Source organism: Heptranchias perlo, chromosome 23, assembly GCF_035084215.1.
Source record: "Heptranchias perlo isolate sHepPer1 chromosome 23, sHepPer1.hap1, whole genome shotgun sequence".
Classification (NCBI taxonomy): domain Eukaryota; kingdom Metazoa; phylum Chordata; class Chondrichthyes; order Hexanchiformes; family Hexanchidae; genus Heptranchias; species Heptranchias perlo.
The window spans coordinates 23,828,391-23,855,121 of NC_090347.1; the positions used below are offsets into that span (position 1 = coordinate 23,828,391).

At 42.0% G+C, this 26,731-nt stretch overlaps 1 protein-coding gene across 1 annotated transcript in view; it reads right to left on the bottom strand.

Moving 5' to 3' along the window:
- Positions 1-26,731, bottom strand: part of LOC137341186 (alpha-1,6-mannosylglycoprotein 6-beta-N-acetylglucosaminyltransferase B-like) — a 649,449-nt gene that overhangs the window by 93,847 nt on the left and 528,871 nt on the right. Inside the window, exon 10 of the mRNA XM_068004202.1 lies at positions 23,594-23,727. Coding sequence (XP_067860303.1) covers positions 23,594-23,727 — 134 coding nt within the window. The remainder of the gene's footprint in view (positions 1-23,593; positions 23,728-26,731) is intronic.

The following is a 26,731-nucleotide window of genomic DNA, read 5'->3' on the forward strand; positions in this document are numbered from 1 at the left end:
CTTTTACATAGAATCAGTTAGGAATATTTTTAACCAGATATAAGTTTGCACTTGTAGCAATAATAATGATCTGCAACCTAAATTGAACTAAATTATATTTCTTCCTCAGTTCAGATGAAAATGATCACTAAACTATTCCCAAATGTTAATCACTAAAATTGTTACGGTTGGCTTTCCCACTATTGTATCATCTTATCATTGTAACAAATTAGATAGCTCTTTTGACGATATCACTGTAAAATGCAGTTGGGAGTAGCGGAAGCTGGAGCGGACCTAATAGGGGACTGGAGCAGAGCATGTAAATAAAGAGCAAAGAGCGGAGGCCCAAAGTTATTGGCAGGAGCAGAGGCAGGAGTGGATCTGATCAGGGACCGGAGTAGAGCAGGTAAATAAAGAGAGAGGAGCGGAGGCCCGAAGATACTGGGAGGAGCGGACATGATCAGGGACCGGAGTGGAGGCCGGAGCGAACCTGATCGGGGACCGGAGCGAACCTGATCAGGGACCAGAGCAGAGAGGGTAAATAAAAAGATTGGTTGGAGGCCCGAAGTTACTGATTGAGGAGTGGAGGCAGGAGCCGAGCTGATTGGGGAGCAGAGCAGACCTGATCGGGGGCCGGGGCGGTGGCAGGGGCCGGATTGGGGACCTGATCAAGGACCGGAGCGGATCTGATCAGGGATCGGAGCGGAGGCCGGAGCAGACCTGATCAGGGACCGGAGCGGAGCGAGGACCGGATTTGTTCGGTGGGATCAAAAAAAAAATCAAGGAGCGACAATACAGGACAGCAGGTAGGTGATTGGTTGGTGAGTATTACAGCTTTATTTGCTCTCTAACTTAGGGCAATGGGTTAAATTAAGAGCTGGGGGAATGTTACTTTATTACTTTGTATATTATGTTACTTTGGACACTATTACTTTATTAAATTAATAACTTAAACTAGATTAACAAATTAATTAATAAAACTAAAAATAAGCGATTGAATAAAACCTTTAACTAATTGAATAAAACAAGGCTAGGTAAGGATGGCAGGGCAGGTGGTGTGTTGTAACTGCAGCATGTGGAACTTGGTGGAGAGCAGTGTGATCCCAGGCAACCACATCTGCAGTAAGTGTCTGCACCTCGAAGAACTTCGGCTCAGAGTTGATGAGCTGGAGTCCGAGCTGTGGAAATTGCAATGCATCAGGGAGGGGGAGGGTTATCTGGACACTTTGTTCCAGGAGGCAGTAACACCCCTTGGGTATAAGCAGTACTGTAGAGTTAGTCAGTGGTCAAGGACAGGAGGGTGTAACTACGAGTCAGGCAGGTACGGGGACCCAGGATGTAATGATGGAGACACCTCAGACTTTGCCTTTGTCCAACAAGTGCGAAGTACTTGCTACCTGTGTGGATGAGAACAAAGACTGCAGGGAGGATGGGCAAACTGACCACGGCAACATGTTACAGGGGGTCATTCAAGTGGGGGGAGTAAAAAGGAATGTAGTAGTGTTAGGGGATAGTATAGTCAGGGAGATAGATACTGTTCTCTGCAGCCGCGACCAGGAGTCCTGAAGGCTGTGTTGCCCGCCAGTGCCAGGGTTAAGGCTGTCTCCTTGCAGCTGGCAAAGAACTTGGAGCATGGGGGGGAGGGTGGAGATCCAGTTGTCGTGGTCCACATAGGAACCAACAACATAGGTAGAATTAAGAATGAGGATCTGCTGAGGGAGTTTGAGGAGCTAGGATCTAAATTAATAAGCAGAACCTCAAAGGTAATAATCTCTGGATTATTACCTGAGCCACGCGCAAATTGGCATAGGTTCAAGCAGATCAGAGAGTTAAATACATGGCTGAAAGTTTGGTGTGGGAGGCACGGGTTTCGATTCATGGGGAACTGGCACCAGTATTGGGGAAAGAGTGAGCTGTTCCTTTGGGATGGGCTCCACTTAAACCAGTGTCCTGACGAATCGAATAACTAGGACTGTAGATAGGACTTTAAACTAAAAAAAAGGTGGGTGGCAGGGGTCAGGTGAGGGAAAATTTAGAAATCTAAAGAGAAAAGACAAGGCAATGGAGCAGTTTAGTGATTTGGGTAGAGATAACCAGTATGAGAGGAAGGGACAGGGAGTTTAATGAAAATAGTGTGTCAACGAATAAGGTCAAAGCAGGGAATAATGATAAAAAGTTAAAATTAAAGGCTCTTTATCTGAATGCACGAAGCATTCGTAACAAGACAGATGAATTAGTGGCACAAATAGATATAAATGGATTTGACCTAATAGCCATTTCAGAGGCATGGTTACAAGGTGACCAAGGTTGGGAACTAACTAAATATTCCAGGGTATTTGATGTTTCAAAAAGACAGGCAGAATGGGAAAGTGGGGGGGGGGGTTCGGGGTAGGGGGCTAACCCTGATAAAGGATGACATTAGGACGGTAGTGAGAAAGGATCTTGGCTCAGAAGATCACGAAGTAGAATCAGTATGGGTGGAGATAAGAAATAACAAGGGCCAGAAAACACTGGTGCGAGTAGTTTATAGGCCCCTGAGCAATAGCTATACTATTGGACAGAGTATTAATCAAGAAATAATAGGAGCTTGTAACAAAGGTAATGCAATAATTGTGGGGGACTTTAAACTTCATATAGACTGAACAAATCAAATTGGCAAAGGTAGTCTGGAGGACTAGTTCATGGAATGCATTTGAGACAGTTTCCTCGAACAATATGTCATGGAACCATCCAGGGAACAGACTATTTTAGATCTTGTATTACGTATTGTAAACAATTTTACAACACCAAGTTATAGTCCAGCAATTTTATTTTAAATTCACAAGCTTTCGGAGGCTTCCTCCTTCCTCAGGTGAACGTTGTTGGACAACGTAATGAGACAGGGTTAATTAGTAATCTCATAGTAAAGGATCCTCTGAGGAAGAGTGATCATAATATGATAGAATTTAAAATTGAGTTTGAGAGTGACATACTTAAGTCAGAAACTACAGTCTTAAACTTAAATAAAGCCAATTACATAGGTATGAGGGGTGAGTTGGCTAAGGTAGATTGGGAAATTGGATTAAAAAGGTATGACTGTAGATAAACAGTGGCAGACATTTAAAGAAATATTTCAAAATTCTCAACAAATATACATTCTATTGTGAAATAAAAATTCCACGGGAAAAGTGATCCATCCGTGGCTAACTAAAGAAGTTAAGGATAGTATTAGATTGAAAGAGGCTTGTAATGTCAAGAACAGTAGTAAGACTAAGGATTGGGAGAGTTTTAGAAACCAGCAAAGGATGACCAAAAAATTGATAAAAAAGGGAGAAAATAGAATATGAGAGTAACCTAGCAAGAAATATAAAAACAGATTGTAAGAGCTTCTACAAGTACGTAAAAAAGGAAGAGAATAGCAAAAGTAAACATTGGTCCCTTAGAGGCTGAGACAGGAGAAATTATAATGGGGAATAAGGAAATGGCAGAGACGTTAAACAAATATTTTGTATCTGTCTTCATAGTAGAAGACGCAAAAAGCATGCCAAAAATAGTGGGGAACCAAGGGGCTAATGAGAGTGAAGAACTTAAAGTAATTAATATCAGTAGAGAAAAAGTACTGGAGAAACTAATGGGACTAAAAGCCAATAAATCCCCTGGACCTGATAGCCTACATTCTAGGGTTCTAAAAGAGGTGGCTGCAGAGATAGTGGATGCATTGGTTGTGATCTTCCAAAATTCTCTAGATTCTAGAATGGTGCCAGCAGATTGTAAGGTAGCAAATGTAACCCCACTATTCAAGAAAGGAGGGAGAGAGAAAAAAGGGAACTACAGGCCAGTTAGTCTGACATCAGTCGTCAGGAAAATGCTGGAATCCATTATTAAGGAAGTGATATCAGGGCACTTAGAAAATCATAATATGATTCGGCAGAGTCAACATTGTTTTATGAAAGGAAAATTGTGTTTGATAATTTTATTAGAGTTTTTTGTAACTAGCAGGGTCGACAAAGGGGAACCAGTGGATGTAATATATTTGGATATCTAAAAGGTATTCAATGAGGTGCCACATAAAAGATTGTTACGCAAGATAAGGGCTCATGGAGTTGGGGGGTAATGTATTAGCACAGCTAGAGGATTGGTTAACGGACAGAAAAGAAGGTAGGGATAAAAGGGTCATTTTCAGTTGGCAGGCTGTAACTAATAGAGTGCCGCAAGGATCAGAGCTTGGGCCTCAGCTGCTTACAGTTTATATTAATAACTTAGACGAAGGGACCGAGCATAATGTATCCAAGTTTGCTGATGACACAAAGCTAGGTGGGAAAGTAAGCTGTGAGGAGGACAAATAGTCTGCAAAGGGATAAAGACAGGTCATGTGAGTGGTCGAGAAGGTGGCAGATGGAGTATAACATGGGAAGAAAATGTGAAGTTATGCACTTTGGTGGGAAGAATAGAAAAATAGAATATTTTTTATATGGTGAGAAACTATTAAACATTGGTGTTCAGAGAGATCTGGGTGTCCTCGTGCAAGAAACACAGAAAGTACTGCAAGCAATTAGGAAGGCAACTGTTGGTCTTTCTTGCAAGGGGGTTGGAGTACAAGAGTAAGGAAGTCTTGTTGCAATTGTACGAGGCTTTGGTGAGACCACACCTGGAGTACTGTGCACAGTTTTGGTCTCCTTATCTAAGGAAAGATCTACTTGCCTTAGTGGTGGTGCAATGAAGGTTCACTAGATTGATTCTTGGGATGAGAGGGTTGTCCTATGATGAGAGATTGAGTAAAATGGGCCTATATTCTCTGGAGTTTATAAGATTCTGAGGGGGCTTGACAGGGTAGTTGCTGAGAGGTTGTTTCCCCTGGCTGGAGAGTCTAGAACTAGGGGGCATAGTCTCAGGATAAAGGGTCAGCCATTTAAGACTGAGATAAGGAGTTATGTCTTCACTTAGAGGGTTGTGAATCTTTGGAATTCTCTACCCCAAAGGGTTGTGGATGCTGAGTCGTTAAGTATATTCAAGGATGATATAGATAGATTTTTGGACTCTAGGGGAAATCAAGGGATATGGGGATCGGGCGGGAAAGTGGAGTTGCGGTCGAAGACCAGCCATGATCTGATTGAATGGCGGAGCAGGCTCGAGGGGCTGTATGGCCTACTCCTGCTCCTATTTCTTATGTTCTTAAGTTCTTATATTAATGACTGCTAATGTACATGGGACATTGTATTAAAGTAATAAACAGCAAAGTAAAATAAATAATATATACACAACATGGTGTTTGCAACATGCTGTTCAAATCAAGTGGCACAACAGACTGCAGTTAATTCATGTAATTCGATCATGAGAGTTTATCATTCTTCAGTGCAGCCAGGAAAAAAGGACTCAATGAAAATGGAATAAAACTCCAGTTGTATGTTCTTTACAGAACCACACCAAATCAAGTGTCTCTCAAGATGGAACACATCTTAGATTCAGATGATATTAATAAACACCCCAGCTTCCCATCTGCAGTTAATAACATTTAAAGCTCCCAATATTTTCCTGTCTAATAACATACTCCAGCCTATCTGTTATTCTTTGGGTTAGATTTCCAATTTGCTTTGTCAGTTGCACTGGTGCGGATCTGATAACTGGGAGCTGGGCAGTCAGGCGAAAAGGTCTTCAGCCTGTTTTCTAAGCGAAGTTTCTTGCCTAAGAATGCTATCGCACAAAATGTGCAACAACCTAATTTATTATAATCTATTACATATTAAAATTGTTGAGTGGATCATAACATTTCATTTCAAAATTCATCTCACAATATCTCAATGCGAAAATGCATTCTAAAAATGTCAACATTTACCTGCAGTACCAGTTATGCTTGTAGGTTGCTCTGTGATTAGCATTTATAATAGAAGTACTGTCGCACAATGTCAGCTCAAACCCCAGCACTGTAACTCCATTCTTTTTGTTAAAAATCAGCACCCGTGTTAGCGTACAGTTCTGTAACAATTCCATTGTGTGGCAGAGCACAATAAAGTTTTACACAAATAGGTATTTCTTAACAGCTTTAGTAATCAAGCCTCTTTATACCTCCATGCCCTTAGAATCCTGGTTCTACCCATCTCCCTAGAGTCAGCACCGTGAGTCCTGTCCCCTGAAGTCTTTAGACCACATCCTGGTTACGCTGTGTAATCTTAACCCAATGGCCTTGAAGTCCCAAGTCAGGATTTCCGTGGCACATTGTTGGCTCAGAGCCCTGCTGCCTGGTGAATTAGATGTGAACTCACCTCTTATCCGTTGTGCTGAAAGGCTTTTCCCTCTTTACCCATCCAACCCACTAATGTCCTCTTCTGACTGACCCACCCCACTAATGGTGTTATCGAGCTGTCAATTCCCCTTTCCCCACCCTCTTCTGATGCTCTTTGCTGGTAGTTCCCCTTCTCAGTATTGTGTGGTTGTCACCCTCCTGCCCTACTGATGGCATTTGCGAGCTACTCAACGCCCTTCTGCCCTACTGATGTTATGTTCTGGCCGATCAACTGTCCAAGGACTTCTATGGGCTGTGACCTTCCCTTCACTCAAGGTTCCGCTATTGGTACTTATCCCTTACTAAAGGACTTTTCAGGCCTGCCACCCGACCCCCAATGCTGAAGGACATTTTTTGGGTGTCACGCCCCACCCCACTCTTAACTGAAAGGCCCATCAGTCTATTTCTTCAACAGACTTTTCCCACTCCTCTTCCTCATCCATCCCACCACCTCCTCTTCATCTCGCTCAATCTCCTTCATTCTGTTTCTTCTCCTCCTCCTATCCCTGCTCTTCCCCTTCCCCATCCCCCTCGGACCCTCACTGTTCCCCTATATGCATCCTTGTCCTCCTTCCCTCTCCCCTTCATTCCCCTTCCCCACCTCTCCTCACTCTTTCCACTCTCCTTCCTCCCCTCATCCATCCCATCCTCCATCGTCACCCTCAGCCCTTCCCCTCCACCTCCTTCCCTTCCCCATTCTCACACTTCACCCTCTCCCTTCCTCCTCTCCCACTCCCATCTATCCCTCTCCTTGTTCCAGTTAGCCCATCACCTTCTAACCTTGCCTGAACTAAATACTGTTCTGAGTCTTGAATCCCCATGATCAAATAGTAATAAATGTAGGTTTACCATCTACATGTATTTCCTGATAACCTTTTCCATTATAAATTTCTCTGTCCACCTTTATAATGGAAACTGCCCATGTAAACTTGTCACATTAGAATAATAATGATAGCTCTGAAGCCATTTTTTAAATTTCCACTTCTATGGAACGTTATTCGCACTAGGTTAAATTAATTTTTAAATATGATTTATTGTAGATATTTTTCTGGTAAAACTTTTATTTTATGATAACAATAGGTAATTTTTAAGCCAAACTTAAAAGAAGTAAATTATTGTCCGTTAAGTTATTGGAAAGCCATATGTAAGACTTCAGCAAAACAGGAAAAGATGCAAAGAGAGTGCACAGGAAAAAGAAGTCTACCAATACAAGTAATCACAGAGCTTAGGGAGCAACAAGGCACCACTGCCCCATTGGCAGTCAGCAAGTCAAGATAAAATTAATGATGAGCTTGGTTTTGAAGCACACAAATACAGATTCCGTGGATGAAATAGTACAAAATAAAAGAAGACATACCAGAAAGATCAACTGGTACTAGAGGTGGTCTGCCTACACCCCTTGGCCATTATCACATAGGTGTGTGAAGGCTGCAGATATGCCACTAACCATATCTGCAGCCTTGGCATATTTACATGGTAATGGCCAAAGGGAACTGGCTCCACGGCCTCAGTATGGAGCTGTTACAAAGCTGTACCATTTGTTGCAAGGACACCTGTAGCCAACCTGAACCATAGGGACAGCATTGCCAGTGGCAGTCAAGATCACTAAAACCTTTATGCCTGTACCTCTTTCCAGGTTTGTAAAGGAATCAACTGCAGTATCAGCCAACCTGCTACCCACTCATGAATCAAACAGGTGACTGATGCATTAAATAACATGGCCAGTACTTTCATCTCGAACATATGAGAAAGAAGGTCAGGTAAAGACCAGCCAGTTCATTGAGCCTGTCCCATCTTGGCATGTGTAACTTTAGCACACCATCATCCCCATGCACCCACCCCACTCCTCACCATGCTGCCATGCAATCACCTGACAGGCAAAAAAGAGAGAAATAACCGTAGGCCAATTTAGGAAAAAACTCTGGGAAATTCTTTTCCTACCTTAAAACTCCAGAAGACTGCAGTGACTGGGTGATACAACCCTCAATGACTGCCTACCTTCTATATGCTATGTTTTATTGGCCATTATCAGGAATTTATCCAGCTCTCTTTTGAATGGTTTTAGTGTATCACACTCACTGCATGTGCTGGCAACTTATTCCTGGAGTCAACAACTCTCTGCGAAAGGAAGTGTCTCCTAGCATTTAACCAACTCTATGTTTACATAACTTATACTTATGTCCCCTGGATCCGCTCCCACCACCCCACAACTTGTCTAAATTGAATAGCCTATCCACTTGGACCAAGAATAATCGTATTACCAACTTGTGTATGAACCCCATGATCAGAGTACACCCTGACAACAATGTCTTGCCACATAGATTCGGAAACTCACTTTTTATGCCCATCATCCTCAGGATAAATGTCATCTGGATCAGGTTTTTTTAATCATTATCGGCACAGTTTCATAACGTTTCTTCGAAAAATGCTAGCTGGGTACTTTACATATTGAACAAGAGTCAATATTCCAGTTTGCAATGTACCAGACATTATGCCTTTGATGTTGCTTTCAATGTCTCATAGTTGATTGTATTCTTCAAAATTTGTCAGAAATGTGTGTTATTTCGTGTTTAGGGAAATCATATCACTTGAGTACTGTGTACAGTTCTGGTCACCACATTACAGGAAAGATGTGATTGCACTAAAGAGGGCACAGAGGGAATTTATGAGGATAGTGCCAGGGCTGGAGAATTTTAGCTATGAGAAAAGATTGGATAGGCTGGGGTTGTTTTCTTTGGAACAAAGAGGCTATGGGGAGATTAAATTGAGGTATATAAAATTAGATAGAGTGGATAGGGAGGACCTATTTCCCTTAGCAGAGGGGTCAGTCACCAGGGGGCATAGATTTAAAGTAATTGGTAGAAGGATTAGAGGAGAGCTGAGGAGAAATTTTTCACCCAAAGGGTGGTGAGGGTCTGGAACTCACTGCCTGAAAGGGTGGCAGAGGCAGAAACCCTCAACTCATTTAAAAAGTACATGGACGAGCACTCGAAGTGCCATAACCTACAGGGCTACAGGCCAAGTGCTGGAAAGCGGGATTAAGCTGGATAGCTCTTTTTCGGCCGGCACGGACACAATGGGCTGAATGGCCTCCTTCTGTGCCATAACTTTCTATGATTCTATGATCACCACAAGGAACCCTTTTAAACATTAATATTTCTGTAGAGTTTTTAAAAAATGTTTTTGCCTAATCAATAATTGCTGATGGAGTTATTAGAGAAACCAACAGTATGAGGAAGCTGAATCATTCAACTAGGAATGCTTCAGTGATAGTGTTATTTAAAGGATGTGTACTAATTCATCTTCTTCGAGCTGTCAGACAGAGGAACTCCTCCAAGGGACTTGGATCAATAATATGATCAGCATTCACCACTGGAAGAGGTATTTTGAAATCAACACAAAGGCAACATTCACCTTCCCCATCCCCTTGGACCCTCACTGTTCCCCTTTGTGCATTCTTGTCCTCTTCCCCCTCCAAGACCAAGCCTCCCACCTGAAGTGTGCTTTGCCTGATGACTTTTAACCCATGTGGATTTCCAGGTTCAGGTTATCTGTGTAGGGGCAGGGGCCTGCACGCAGAATCAGGTGTGAGAAAAAAATTGTTGCTCAGGATCTAAGAGGTCTGCAACAGTGGGACTAACTGGTGGCTCCGAGGGCCTCACACTGCATTTACAATTAAATAGAACTGTGTTTCAACCCATTTTGGTTATTATGGAAGATTTGTCTCTGATTACCACTTGAGGACACTGAAAGCTGCTATTAAATCAATGCAGTTACTGCAAAGATAGATGCTGTGACTACCAAGAAATATGAATCCTTTCCTTTGTAGTGATTTTTCCATTCCGAACAGTGAACTTAGTGCAGTTGCACACCACTGCTCAGCTCAAGTAAATAAAGAATCCTAACATATTTAATTTTATGCAGAATGCAGCTAGCACTTTTTAAAAATCCATTGTGATGGGATAGTGGGTGCACCCTGCTGCAGTGTGTAGGATCTCCATCCAAATGAATGCCTCCCCAATTGATTCTAATCTCTCCTTCCACCATCAACATACCATTCAATCATCTGATTTTATCGAATGAACCATGAAAAACAGAAAATGCTAATGATACAGGCAAACAAAAATGAGAAAAAGATGCAGACATGAGCACAACAATGATACCAGATGTGGAGACAATGAAAGGCACAGACTGGAAAAAAAATTGCAGAAAAGGCCAACAGAGGCTGAGGAAGAATAAAAAGGATAAAAGCAAATAGAGAATTAAATGAAAACAGACAAAATCCTGGAAGAAAAAGACAGAATCGCTGCATCTGAGGATTGATATGGCTAACCACTGAAGGAGTGATAAGACAACACCAATTACTGTACTGTAATTGGTATCTTCGGAATATACGTCTCGCAGGCGAAACTAGTTATGTCCGTCAACAATCATCTTCTCCAGCCATTTAAACACCTGCAGCTTGTAAGAAAATCTATTTCCAACAGATTTCTTGTATATCTAGGTATTTCTTCACAGCGTTGCCATGGCAAAGTGTCTTGTAAAGAGAAGACATGATAAATAATGTGATGGGTGCCACAATACAATTTTTTTTAAAGCATTTCTGTATGACTAAAATTGAAAATAAAAATCTGAGAACAGTAAAAAGGCTTAGGCTGCAGCAGTTGTAGTTTGCCACTTGTCACAGCATCCAGCATGACAGTTATTAGAAGAGTTTTGAGGGACAGATTACACCCAGCAGTTCCAAAGAAACTCCAAATACAGTGACACTACTTTTAAAAAAAAAGTTAAATTAAAGCGGTCGATGTTGTACAGAAATGATTCATTGTTTGTTAACAGGTTTTTGTGAAGTTTCCACTGTGAAGCCCTTCAAAATAATGTTTAACATAACATCATGGTGAACTCGATCACTTTCCCCACTGTTACTAAACATGACTGAAAGAAACCTATTCAACACACATTGCGGATCAAACTTAGGTCTTTCTTGAGCTATTTAGCTCAAGAACACAGTAGCCCACACACTTACCCACTGAACTACCAAGGAGGAGCTGAAAGCATCCCATTCACCAGGAATGCGTTTCCCAGTTTTAGTCAACTGAAAACGTTCGTAAAAATTGTATTGTGGCACCCATTGCATTATTTAAAACAAAACAAAATTATTGGTAGAAGGGTTGTGACTAATAAAATTGAGAATAATTGGATGAAACAGTGAAACACTTGAGATCTAACCTTCACAGACAGAGTATGTAATCCCCATTCTTTTTTATTCATTCATGGGATGTGGGCGTCGCTGGCAAGGCCAGCATTTATTGCCCATCCCTATTTGCCCTTGAGAAGGTGGTGGTGAGCCATCTTCTTGAACCGCTGCAGTCCGTGTGGTGAAGGTACTCCCACAGTGCTGTTAGGTAGGGAGTTCCAGGATTTTGACCCAGCGATGATGAAGGAACGACGATATATTTCCAAGTCAGGATGGTGTGGGACTTGGAGGGGAACGTGCAGGTGGTGGTGTTCCCGTGCGCCTGCTGCCCTTGTCCTTCTAGGTGGTAGAGGTCATGGGATTGGGAGGTACTGTCGAAGAAGCCTTGGCGAGTTGCTGCAATGCATCTTGCAGATGGTACACACTGCAGCCACGCTGCGCCGGTGGTGGAGGCAGTTAATGTTTAAGGTGGTGGATGGGGTGCCAATCAAGCAAGCTGCTTTGTCCTGGATGGTGTCAAGCTTCTTGAGTGTTGTTGGAGCTACAGTCATCTAGGCAGGTGGGGAATATTCCATCACACTCCTGACTTGTGCCTTGTAGATGGTAGAAAGACTTTGGGGAGTCAGGAGGTAAGTCACTTGTCGCAGAATACCCAGCCTCCGACCTGCTCTTGTAGCCATAGTATTTATGAGGCTGGCCCAGTTAAATTTCTGGTCAATGGTGACCCCCCAGGATGTTGATGGTGGGAGGTTTGGTGATGGTAATGCTGTTGAATGTCAAGGGGTGCTGGTTAGACTCTCTCTTGTTGGAGATGCTCATTGCCTGGCACGAATGTTACTTGCCACTTATCAGCCCAAGCCTGAATGTTGTCCAGGCAATTGTATGAGAGGCTAAGTTAAGATGGAATTAATGTTTCAGTAAAATGGGGGAAATTCCAGCTGATTTACAAGGGTGGCTGGGGAGAATTCCCATTTGTTTTTCTTCAGCCTGCTGTTAGGACGCTAGTGGTTATGAATGTCAAACAAGGTTTTGAATTTAGTCCAATATATAATAGAACACTCATCTCCTTGAACAGCAGAGTGCACCACATTCTTAAACCTTAAGTTTTCTTATAACAGTAATAAATATGACTAATAGTTGTTAGGTTTCTGTTTTCTATTAATTTGATTCTAGCCAGCTCTCTGTATTTTCCTGGATCAGCGAACTGAGTTTAACATAAGATGATAGAAATGCATAAAAAGTGTTTATGAAAACTATTTTATGGGAATAGACTAATGTATGTGAGAGAAATAGTTTCTAATCTGATTATTTTATTTTAAAAAGTTAAATGCATGGGTTTCCTTTAAAAATGCCTGGCTGAATGGGTAGCATGTAGTGTGGAGAACTGTGGGTGTGATCCATGTCTTACCTCTGTGCCTTCAGCTCATTGGTAGTGAAATGTATTCACGCTCACAATTGTGAGGATGTAGTCAGGCTGTCGGGAAAATGGCAAGTGAAGGTGAAGTGTTTTCCAAAGAGGAATTTAAAATCACTAACATGGAATAAGATTAATTTTCTGCAAGTGTGAAGGAGCTCCCAAGCTGCTAGAGAATTCTCTCCCACCCTTACTTCTCTCCTTCCTTCCCTCCCTTCCACTCTTGCTTCTTTCCTCCCTTCCCTCCTCCTACCCTTTCTTCCCCTCCCTCCTACCCTTCCTCATTCCCTTCCCTTCTTATGCTGCTGGGTAGCACTCAGACCCTATTCATTTAAGAAATATCTCTAAAAATAAATCGGACTAAAAAAAAATACAGGTTAGTTAGAACTCAACTCTTTGCAGTTAAACTAACAAGTGCTGAACTTTATGCAGTGGTTCGGTCAGTATGTGAAGAGACAGATTTAATGTTTTGAGTGAAGTCGCTTCGAGAAAATCCTCTTCTCAGATGTTGATGTGGATTTGATACCAGATTCAGAAGGTAGTATTTGGTATCATTGTCTAGTAAGATGTAAGAGCCCCAAACCTGACCTTTGCATGGGGCTCCTGCAAGGCAGAAGCTGTCCCTAAACATAACTGTACAACACAATGGGCCGGAAATGGCTTTAAAAAACGATGAACTCAAGACCGCTCACCATTGTTACTGGGCAAATGGAAAAGTAAGTTCGCACATGCTTAGGCAAAAGCGGAAATCCGGAACTTGCTCTTCCTGGTTCACTGGCGATCTGACAGGTTTGTTTTAAAGTGATATCGCCAGCTGCAAACAACAGAATCAACAGACCGGCGGCAACTTGCTCTTCTGCCCAGCTGGAAACTAACGAATATCGCCACAAAACAGGTACGCTTAAATATACCAGGTCTAAACTAAGTTTTAACAGCGCAGTAAGTCTTAATGATGGCCAAACAACTAAAAATTAACTTTAAAAAATGTGGATTGTCAATATTCTTTATCATAATAGTTTTTGGTCATTAAAATTTTTTTTAAATTAAAAAATTGTTAAATAATTTATGGAGTATAAATTATAGCATAAATCTATGGAGCAGCAAGCGCCGTTCATTCACCACTCAGGGCAATTTACGGGCCATTGTTTTGGGATGTAATTGTCACTAACCACTCTGCAGAAAAATTAACCAAAGAGATTATGATATTGCTCGTATGGAGGGTAAATGTTGACACTGATTGGTTGGGCTGCATGGCTTATTTCTGTGTTGTAATTTCTATCTATTTCTGTGTATTATTCATTTTCAAAAACAAGTTAGCTTAAGTTTGCTTGATATCACTAGTGTTCTGTGTATTTTGCCATTTCTGATTCTTCCAGCTGGAAGGTAGAGTTCATAGTACAGTTGGCCATTAAGCTTGCGTACAATGTTTTGCACATTTCAAGCAGAACAATTATTCTAATAATAACTGAGTGCAAAACATTAGCAATGCTAACCAGCTGCTCTGGCTCAAAGTAACTGTAGGGCACTGGAAATGTGGTGAATCTGCAAAATAATCAAGTTTAGTTTAAAATAATTTGTTTTCTGAAATACTGTAAAAAAAAAGTATTGAAAAGAAGTACTGTAAAAAATGGTTTACAGATCACTTAATTTTAGATAACAAAGTTTATTGTGTGAACAGTGGCCCCAACATCCTAAATTTCCCTTAATCCAATCACTGTTATTAAGCAAACACTGCAGGATATCCAGCCAATTAGTGAGCAAATGTTCCCATTTTGGTAAGATTGTTTCCCAGATGATTATGCAGATGCACATTGATCAATTCAATTTAATAAGCTCTAACGGCATCTATGCAACACAGCTGATCATGGAAAAAGCTGTTCCTGGCTGATCCACAAACTGACTCTACCCATCAAATTCCCCAATGAAATGCTAAACTGAACTTTCTAACAAAAATTCTGCTTGCAAGAGTGGTAACATGTTGATTCTTTTAACTTTTTGCCTTTCTATTTCCCATTTTCAAATACTTCTGTAACCGATATATAATAGTAGATCCTCCATGTCATTTCTCATGGTGAGTCAAGAGGATTTATTGTTTCATAACAATAGGATTGTTTATAATATGTAGGGGATAACATCAGGACCACTGATTTACAATTGCTGAATGTGTCAAATTCCATTTTTATTAAATGGCTGTTATGAACTTGGGTCTGTTGTAGATACCTTTTCTAGTTCAGTGGCATCAGTTGTTCCCTTAAGCAATCACACGCTGCCTTATACCTCCTTGTACAGTACCGTAACCCATAGATATAACAATAGCATCCCCTTGTGATTGACTGGATATTCATGCCTCTAACAAATGTATTCCTTCAAATTCTCTGAAGGTGGACCAAGGAACATGGTCAGATAAGGCTAAGTATGTAGGTATGAAATGTTAACCTGCTTTATTTCACATCAGAAGAACATGCAAGGCAATACTTATGATTACATTCATTTCTTTTAATCAATGTAAGTTGACTTTGTGTAATAATACAAAATAATAAATACACTATACTTCCCTACATCAATCAGTCTTCTTATTTAACTTTAACAGAATCACTCCTCTGCATTCTCCTGTTTTTCTAAGTCTGCCTTTTGCTGCCTGACTGCCTGCATAACATCCTGTTACCAAAGTCTCCCTTTCTGCGTTTCCCCATGCTTTTCTTTTTATCTCCCTTTTCAGAGACAAACAGAGATCAAGTGGTTTTCGAGCACAACTGGGTCGATTTTAAATTTCGGATGGCCGATTGGTAGAGAGTGCTGGCAGCTGGCCAATTCCAGCAGCAAAGAGACCAGAGATGTTTTAAGGCTCAGGCCTCATTTAAAAAGAACTGGCATGCTGCCCGTCCCTAATTGGCATCCTGGTGCAGCTCGCTGGATTCAACGAATATCAGATGGTCCAGAGGCTGCCCAGGAGGCAGCAAAGCAAGTCCAGGGGGTCAAAATCATGGAATGGGAGGGGAGCCCAGGGCAGCAGCAGTTTAAGTTATTTATTTGGGATCTGGAGGAACACTCCTGCTCCCCTGGCTCCACATAAATAACTTAAAACCATACCTTTTTGGGGCTTCTTTGGCTCTATCGCCAGTGAATCTGGTCGGAGTGTGCACAGTGCACCCTCGGACCAGTTCTGTCCTAAAACGTCAATCAGAGTCCGATGTATGTCATAGGACCCCAATTTGCATATTAATAGGAGCCGATAGCCTGAAACAGACAGCTGCTTCCGGCACCCAACGGTAGGCCCCATGAAAGTGATAGTGGGCGAAGAGTCAGTGTTAATGGGGCGGTAAGTCTCCTGAGCCCAATTTGAGGTTGTTATTGCCCTGTTAAGGCCAATCTTTTGGCAAGTTGAAATTGACCCCAATGAATGTAAGGCATTCTTTGATTACCTATAAAAGCTAAAAAAAAAACCCTTATTGTTCAGTCTCTGAGGAAAACAACTTCCATTTAGCATAGACCACCTTTCATCTAGTTGCCTTTTTTAATTTTTGGGGAAGTGCTTTTCTTAAAAAAAAATTAAAACTAACCCTTATATTTTGAATCCATTCAATGGAAGAATGGCCAAAAAAATCATGAGCTGTGACTTTTGTATTGTAGGATTTTTATGGGTACTTTGAGAATTGAATTCTACAGTTATGCCCATTATTCTGCAAAAACTGTAAAATAATGACCTTCATATTTTATATATATAATACTTATCCATGTATTTAATTTTATCACTTATATTTTAAAGCTGAGAATGCATAGCAAGATGATATGCACCAACTGCAAGTAGATATCTGGTATTTAGCAATTTTGGGGAGGGGGAATGGAGTTTAGCTGCACTTTGCGATAGTACATCCCTTTGGTAACAATGGGGGAGGGTGGGGTGGGGGGGCTTTGGCAGTATTGAGGAATGAGTCTGGGCTTTGGTAATACTGGCAAATGGTCCGAGAGTATGGCAAAACTAGGGTGGAGGTCCTGGAGTTTGATGGTACTGCAGTGGGGCTGCTGGAGTTTGGCAGTATGGGGAGTCTCGCATTGCCAGAGGGGAACTGTGGAAAAAACTATTGTTCAAGCCTTTGAGAGAGGCTGAGTCCTTCAAGTCAAAACTTTAATGAAGGCAATATAAGACAATGGGGATAAAAATCATGCCATTATGAAATGTGTAATTTTAAAAAAATATTTTGTTTGAACTCTTATTTTAGTCATTATGCATTTCAGTTACTAAAAAGAGCAGATGAAAACATTTCAGAAAGCATTTTAAGTGGTAATGGGAAAATGATAATACATCATAGGTTTGGCATAGGGCTTTTCCATTTTAAATATGTGTACACAGGGGTCAGACAGGGGGCAAATGCGAGGCAATCTAAGATAAGTTTAGAGTGCATGTGCGTAAACGCAGATAAATAAGATTGGTGAGCTAAAGGCTCAAGTTGCCTATGGGATTATGATATAGTGGCAATAACAGAGGCCTGGCTCAAAGGTGGGGAGGATTAGGGACTTAACGTTCCTGGCTACAAGGTATTCAGCAAAGATAGGGAAGGAAAGAAAGGAGGGGGGAGGTGGCAGTATTGATGAAAGAAACTATTATGGCACTGGAAAGGGATGATGTGGTTGAGAGGTCAATGTCCGAATATATTTGGTTAGAATTAAAGAACAATAGAGGAGCTATTACGCTACTGGGTGTACATTATAGTTCCCCAAATAGTGGGAAGGAGATAGAGGAGCAAATTTGCAGACAAATTGCAGAAAGATGCAAGAACTATAGAGTAGTGATAATGGGGGACTTCAATTATCCCAATATAGACTGGGACAGTAACAGTGTAAAGGGCAAAGAGGTGGAGGAATTCCTGAAATATGTTTCCAGCCCAATCAGGAAAGAAACAGTCCTGGATCTAACTCTGGGGAATGAAGTGGGGCAGGTGGAGCATGTTTCAGTGGCAGAGCATTTGAGGAACAGTGATCATAATATCATTAGCTTTAGAATAGTTATGGAAAAGGACAAAGAACAATCAAACATGAACATGATTAACTGGAGGAGGGTAAATTTCAGTGAGCTAAAAAGGGATCTCACCCAGGTGGATTGGAATCAAAATTGGTAGGCAAAACAGAAACTGAACAAGGAGGAGTTGGTTTGGATACAGAGTAGACACATTCCTAAGAGGGGCAAAGGAAGGGCATCCAAAGCTAGAACTCCCTGGATGACTAACGATATAGAGATTAAAATGAAACAGAAAAAGGATGCTTATGACGAATATAAGGTTGATAATACAGCAGAGAACCAAGCTGAATACAGAAAGTACCGAGGAGATCTAAAAAAGGGAATAAGAGGTGCAATGAGAGAGTATGAGAATAGATTAGTGGCTAACATAATAGGGAACCCAAAAGTCTTTTATAAATGTATAAATAGTAAGAGGGTAGTCAAAGGAAGGGTGGGATTGATTAGGGACAAAAGAGGACACCTTCTTGTGGAGGCAGAGGGCATGGCTGAGGTACTAAATGAATACTTTGCATTCGTCTTCACTAGAGAAGAGGATGCTGCCATTGTAGCAATAAAGGAGGAGGTAATAGCAACATTGGATAGGCTAAAAATAGATAAAGGAGGTACTTAAAAGATTGGCAGTACTCAAAGTAGAAAAGTCACCCGGTGCAGATGGGATGCATCCTAGGTTACTGAGGAGAGATTTGTATGAGGGAAGTAAGGGTGGAAATTGCGGAGGCTCTGGCCACAATCTTCCAATCCTCCTTAGATATGGGGACAGTTCCGGAGGACTGGAGGATTGCAAATGTTACACACTTGTTCAAAAAAGGGGAGAGGGATAAGCCCAGCAATTATAGGCCAGTCAGCCTAACCTGGGTGGTGGGGAAACTTTAGAGGCATAGAGTACAAAAGCAGGAAGTTATGTTAAACAATAATCCGGGACAAAATTAACTGGCACTTGGAAAAGTATGGGGTAATAAATGAAATTGAGCATGGATTTGTTGAAGGAAATTTGTGTTTGACTAACTTGATTGAGTTCTTTGATGAACAAAGAGGGTTGATGAGGGTAGTGAGTTTGATGTTGTGTATATGGACTTTCAAAAGGAGTTGATGAAGTATCACATAATAGACTTGTTAGCAAAATTAAAGCCCATGGGATTAAAGGGACAGTAGCAGCGTGGATACAAAATTGGCTAGAGAACAGAAAGCAGAAAGTAGTGCTGAAAGCTTGTTTTTCAGACTGGAGGGAAGTATAAAGTGGCATTCCCCAGGGGTCAGTATTAGGATCACTACTTATATATATATATTTGATATATATTAATGACCTGGACTTGGGTATAGAGGGAATAATTTCAAAGTTTGCAGATGACACCTGGGGGTGTCTTTGAAGGTGGCAGGGCAAGTTGCGAAGTCTGTTGAAAAGGCATACGGGATCCTTGGCTTTACAAATAGAGGCATAGAGTACAAAAGCAAGGCAGTTATGTTAAACCTTTATAAAACACTGGTTAGGCCTCAGTTGGACTATTGTGTTCAATTCTGGGCACCACACTTTAGAAAGGATGTCAAGGCCTTAGAGAGGGTGCAGAAGAGATTCACTAGAATGGTGCCAGGGACGAGGGACTTCAGTTATGTGGAGAGACTGGAGAAGCTGGATTCGTTCTCCTTAGAACAGAGAAGGTTAAGGGGACATTTGATAGAGGTGTTCAAAATCATGAACGGTTTTGATAGAGTAAATAAGGAGAAACTGTTTCCAGTGGCAGAAGGGTCGGTAACCAGAGGACACAGATTTAAGGTGATCGGCAAAAGAGCCAGTGGCGACATGAGGAAACATTTTTTTATGCAGCGAGTTGTAATGATCTGGAATGCACTGCCTGAAAGGGTGGTGGAAGCAGATTCAATAGTAATTTTCAAAATGGAATTAGATAAATACTTGAAGGGAAAAAAATTACAGGGCTATGGGGAAAGAGCAGGGGAATAGGACTAATTGGATAGCTCTTCTAAAGAGCCGGCACAGGCATGATGGGCCAAATGGACCTACTATGATACAGGAATTTATAAAGAGAAAAGTTGATATAAAAGTGTGCCAAAATGTATAATAGCAGGTTAGTGAGATTAAATATTGTCCTGTGGCATTGCACAGGGAATTGAAGACTAAGTATAATCTTCAGGTGGAACAGGGTTAAAGTGTAGGGGACAACTTGACCAAGGTGCATGTATGTTGTTCAGTCCTCATTTTAAAGTTATACATTCTGTCCTTACTTATATAATACTTCAGTTGATATAATTAGCATTTTTAATATACATTAGACATAGGTAGGTTTGATAGTGTTTTGTAATGAGGTGCTTTAACTACTTTTCCCATATAGAAACATTTATTGCTGAGAAACATAGAAAATAGGAACAGGAATAGGCCCATCAGCCCTTTGAGCCTGCTCCACCATTCAATATGATCATGGCTGATCCTGCTCTCTCCCCATACCCCTTGATGCCTTTTGTGTCTAGAAATCTATCCAGCTCCTTCTTAAATATATTCAGTGACTTGGCCTCCACAGCCTTGTACATCAACACAGCAAAGGCTACGGGCCCCGACAACATCCCGGCTGTAGTGCTGAAGACTTGTGCTTCAGAACTAGCCGTGCCTCTAGCCAAACGGTTCCAGTACAGCTACAACACTGGCACCTACCCGACAATGTGGAAAATTGCCCAGGTATGTCCTGGCCACAAAAAGCAGGACAAATCCAATCCAGCCAATTACCACCCCATCAGTCTACTCTCAACCATCAGCAAAGTGATGGAAGGTGTTGTCGACAGTGCTATCCAGCAGCACTTACTCACCAATAACCTGCTCACCGATGCTCAATTTGGGTTCCGCCAGAACCACTCGGCTCCAGACCTCATTACAGCCTTGGTCCAAACATGGACAAAAGAGCTGCATTCCAGAGGTGAGGTGAGAGTGACTGCCCTTGACATCAAGGCAGCATTTGACCGAGTGTGGCACGAAGGAGCCCTAGTGAAATTGAAGTCACTGGGAATCAGGGGGAAATCTCTCCAGTGGCTGGTGTCATACTTAGCACAAAGGAAGATAGTAATGGTTGTTGGAGGCCAATCATCTCAGCTCCAGGACATTGCTGCAGGAGTTCCTCAGGGCAGTGTCCTAGGCCCAACCATCTTCAGCTGCTTCATCAATGGCCTTCCCTCCATCATAAGGTCAGAAATGGGGATGTTCGCTGATGACTGCACAGTGTTCAGTTCCATTCACAACCTCTCAGATAATGAAGCAGTCCGTGCCCGCATGCAGCAAGACCTGGACAACATTCAGCCTTGGGCTGATAAGTGGCAAGTAACATTTGCACCAGACAAGTGCCAGGCAATGGCCATCTCCAACAAGAGAGAGTCTAACCACCTCCCCTTGACATTCAACGGCATTACCATCACCGAATCCCCCACCATCAACATCCTGGGGGACACCATTGACCAGAAACTTAACTGGACCAGCCACATAAATACTGTGGCTACAAGAGCAGGTCAGAGGCTGGGTATTCTGCGGTGAGTGACTCCCCTCCTGACTCCGTTTCCAGCATCTTCAAGGCACAAGTCAGGAATATGATGGCATACTCTCCTCTTGCCCGGATGAGTGCAGCTGCAACAATACTCAAGGAGCTCGACACCATCCAGGAAAAAGCAGCCCACTTGATTGGCATCCCATCAACCACCCTAAACATTCACTCCCTTCACCACTGGCGTACTGTGGCTGCAGTGTGTACCATCCACAGGATGCACTGCAGCAACTCGACAAGGCTTCTTCGACAGCACCTCCCAAACCGGCGACCTCTACCACCTGGAAGGACAAGGGCAGCAGGCACATGGGAACAACACTACCTTCATGTTCCCCTCCAAGTCACGACTTGGAAATATATCGCCGTTCTTTCATCATCGCTGGGTCAAAATCCTGGAACTCCCTACCTAACAGCACTGTGGTAGAACCTTCACCACACGGACTGCAGTGGTTCAAGTAAATGGCTCACCACCACCTTCTCAAGGGCAATTAGGATTGGGCAATAAATGCTGGCTTTGCCAGCGATGTCCACGTCCCATGAAGGAATAAAAAAAAATTCCCAATCTATCACCTTTTAAATAATACTCTGCCTTTCAGTTTTTCCTTCCAAAGTACTGCATCTGCTATGTATTTGCCCACTCAATCAACTTGTCTAAATCTCCTTGAAGCCTCTTTGCATCCTCCTCACAACTCACGATTCCACCTAGTTTTGTGTCGTCAGCAAACTTGGAAATATTACATTTGGTTCCCTCATCCAAATCATTGATATATATTGTGAATAGCTGTGACCCAAGCACTGATCCCTGTGGTACCCCACTGGTCACCGCCTGCCACCCCCAAAAGGACCCATTTATTCCTGCTCCCCGTTTCCTGTCTGTTAACCAATTTTCAATCCATGCGAGTATATTACCACCAATCCCATGTGCTTTAATTTTGCACACTAACCTCTTATGTGGGACTTTATCAAAGGCCTTCTGAAAATCCAAATAAACCACATCTACTGGTTCTCCCTTATCTATTCTACCAGTTACATTCTCAATAAACTCCAGTAGGTTTGTCCAAACATGATTTCCCTTTCATAAATCCATGTTGACTTTGTCTAATCCCGTTGATATTTTCTAAGTGTCCTGTTATCACATCCTTTATAATAGACTCTAGCATTTTCCCTACTACTGATGTTAGGATAACTGGTCTGTAGTTCCCTGTTTTCTTTCTCCCTCCTTTTTTAAATAGTGGGGTTACATTTGCCACCCTCCAATCTACAAGAACTGTTCCATAATCTATAGAATTTTGGAAGACGACAACGAATGCATCCACTATTTCCATGCCTACCTGTTTTAGTACTCTGGGATGCAGATTATCAGACCCTGGGGACTTATCGGTTTTCAGTCCTATTAATTTCTCCAGCACTATTTTTTTACTGAGAAATCTGATTGTAATGAAGGGAGGCAGGAAAGTGGCAGTAGGGGATTGTTTCTGTAAAATATGTTGAGAATTATGTTTTATATTCACCTATCAGGATAATCTCACAATTTTGATTTGGACATGACTAATGGGGCAAACTATAGTATCAAGGGCTCCAGGTGCACTATGGAGAATAGATTTATAAGCTCTTAATAGATGTTCGAATTTGGGTCAAGAGGAACCTAGAATGAGAAACATTTCACAAGCGGAAGAAACTTGTCCTTAAGCAGACCTTGTCTTATCAAATCAGCTTTAAGTGGAGCAACCTGTGTGAAGCAATATTTAACAGTACATTGCAAAACTGATTTAGTTTTCTTAATAAATATGCTTAATAAAATCAGAAATCAGGTGGAGATAATGGTCTTTTAAATACCCTATTCTTCAAAAGCTGGGCCAGCTATGTGCTTTTGACACAAATGACTTTGCTCAGTCAGAGGTTATTAAAAACAAACTGTAATGATTCATGAACATCTAGCTTCTTTATAAAGTTCTCTTTTAAGCAAGCTGCAATTTCCATCATGGCACATTAACCTATAATGCAGCAATTCCTGCAACTTTAAAATGAAAGAGAATACCTATAGTAGATTCAAAAAGGATTAATATGAATGTTTTGAAATGGTCTGGCTGTAGTAACTACAAGATGTTGCAATGGTCAGTCATGGGGGTGCTGAAATGCACTGTTGCACTGATCCCCTTTTTCTTGAGGTATTAATGTAGTAATTACTTACGAAACATGGTCATGTACTGCTTTGGGTTGAGATTCCAGTGGCCCCAGTTTGTTCGGTAACCATGGAGATTTGCATAATCGTCAAAATTGTACGCTGGCTCTGTGCCAAATGTATCAATCACCCGGATCCGGCACCTGAGGATCAAAACAAAAGTATGAAAAGACAATGCTGCATGTGAATCCTTAGTGCAAACTCTGTACAAGTGTCATTCAGTTCAGTTAGGTGTACACACTGTCTTCATCAACACCAAACATTGCATCAACTACTGATTATTTCAGGAAGTATAGGGGATGACCTCACTCTATTTTCTAGAGAATATTAAGGAACTTCTATTCTTATCAGTGAAATACAAAATGTTTATTTCTAGTAAGTTTAGTTAGTAGTCTAATGTATAGAAGCATGGCGGGGCGCCTCAGTCCCGTTGAAGGCACATCCTATACCATGTGGGAAGTCCAGGATGCCTCTCATGTCCTGGTCAACCACATGTGCAGAAAGAGTTATCAGCTGGAGGATTCGGGGTCCGGGTTTCAGAGCTTGAGCAGCTGCTGGCATCATTGCAGTGCATCCGCGAGGCTGAGAGCTACATGGATAGCACGGCTCAGGAGGTGGTCACCCTGCAGCTTAAGAGTGTGCAGGCAGAGAGAGAATGGGTGACCGCCAGACAGACAAGAAGGACCAGGCAGGTAGTGCAGGAGTCCCCCGAGTGTATCTTGCTCTCTAACCGGTATTCATAGGTGAGGACGATGGTTCCTCTGGGGAGTACAGCCAGAGTCAAGTCCATGGCTCAGCTGTATTTTTAGGGGGGGGATGCGGGGAGAGCAGAGGAGGAAGGTCAGGAAAGCAATAGTCATAGAATCACATCATAGAAAGTTACGGCACAGAAGAAGGCCATTCAGCCCATCGTGTCCGTGGTGTGACAGGGGATTCAATAGTTAGGGGAACAGACAGATGTTTCTGCGACCGCAGACGTGATTCCAGGATGATATGTTGCCTCCCTGATGCCAGGGTCAAGGGTGTCATTGTGCAGCTACAGAACATTGAGGGGGGAGGGTGAACAGCCAGAGGTCGTGGTCCATTGTGGTACTGATGACATAGGTAGAAAGAGGGATGAGGTCCTGCAGGCAGATTTTAAGGAGCTAGGAAAAAGATTAATAAGCAGGACCTCAAAGGTAGTAATCTCCGGATTACTCACGGTGCCACGCGCAAGTGAGTACAGAAATAGGAGGATAGTGTAGATGAATGCGTGGCTGGAGAGATGGTGCAGGAGGGAGGGCTTTAGATTCCTAGGGCATTGGGCCTTGTACTAGCCGGATGGGTTGCACCTCTACAGGGCTGGGACCATTATCCTCGCGGGGAGGTTTGCTAGTGCTGTTGGGGAGGGTTTAAACTATCTTGGCAGGGGGATGAGAACCTGAGCATAGATTCAGAAGGGAGAGAAGCAGAGCTGGAAATGGAAGGAAGAAAATTAGTAAGCGAGTTTGGAAGGCAGAGGAAACAAAGGTTAGAAAATAGACAACAAAAGAGTTTGGCAGTGCTTAAGGCTATATACTTTAATGCAAGGAATCTAGTGAATAAGGCAGATGTGGAAGTATGATATCTTAGCTATTACTGAAACATGACTTAGAGGGGCAGGATCATCAAATGAGGTGTATGGGTTGAGCTAAAGAAAGAAAAGGTGCAATCACACTGCTGGGAGTGTACTATTGGCCCCCAAACAGTCAGAGGGAGAAAGAAGAGCAAATATGTCGGCAAATTTCTGAGAAGTGCAAAAACAATAGAGCAGTAATAGTGGGGGATTTCAACTACTCCAATATTAACTGGGATAGATGCAGTGTAAAAGGTATAGAGGGCACAGAATTCTTAAAATGCATTCAGGAGAACATTTTAGCCAGCATGTTGCAAGCCCAACAAGAGAGGGACAGTTCTGGACTTAGTTTTAGGGAATGAAGCTAGGCAGGGGAAGGAGTTAACAATGGGAGAGCATTTTGGTGGTAGTGATCATAATTTAGTTAGATTTAGCATGGTTATGGAAAAGGACAAAGATAGAACTGGGGTAAAAGTTCTCAATTGGGGAAAGACAAATTTTACTAAGCTGAGAAACAATTTAGCAAATGTTGACTGGAAATAGCTACTTGAAGGTAAATCAGTGTCAGAGGAGTGGGAAACATTCAAGGGGGGGATTAGTGAGGGTTCAGTGCAAATATGTTCCCACAAAGAAAAAGGGTGGGACTGCCAAATCTAGAGCACCCTGGAAGTAAAGGAGCATACAGGGTAAGATAAAGCAAAAAAGGGAAGCTTATGTTAGACACCAAGAGCTCAATACTGCAGAAAGCCTCGAGAAGTATAGAACGTGCAGGGGTGAAATTAAAAAGGAAATTAGGAAAGCAAAGAGAGGGCATGAAAAAAATACTGGCAAGTAAAATCAAGAAAAATCCAAAGATGTTTTATAAATACATTAAGAGCAAGAGGATAACTAAGGAAAGAGTAAGGCCTATTAGAGACCAAAAAGGTAACCTATGCATGGAGGCGGAAGATGTGGACATGCTTCTTAATGAATACTTTGTGTCTGTCTTCACAGAAGAGGGGGACGATACAGACATTAGATGGGATAAACATGGTGAGGGAGGAAATATTAAGGGGATTAGCATCTTTGAAAGTAGATAAATCGCCAGGCCTGGATGAAATGTATCCCAGGTTGTTAAGAGAAGCAAGTGAGGAAAGGGATTTGTAAAGGGAAGGTCATGTTTGACTAACTTGATTGAATTTTTTGAGGCGGTAACAAGGAAAATCAATGAGGGTAGTGCGTTTGATGTAGTCTACATGGATTTTAGCAAGACTTTTGACAAGGTCCCACATGGCAGACTGGTCAAAAAAGTAAAAGCCCATGGGATCCAAGGAAAAGTGGTGGTGCCAGAGGACTGGAGAATTGCAAATGTTACACCCTTGTTCAAGAAAGGGTGTAAGGATAAACCTAGCAACTATAGACCAGTCAGTTTAAACTCAGTGGTGGGAAAACTTTTAGAAAAGATAATCCGGGATAGAATTAACTGTCACTTGGACGAGGGAAGGTTGATTAGGGAAAGCCAGCATGGATTTGTTAAAGGCAAATCATGTTTAACTAACCTGATAGAGTTTTTT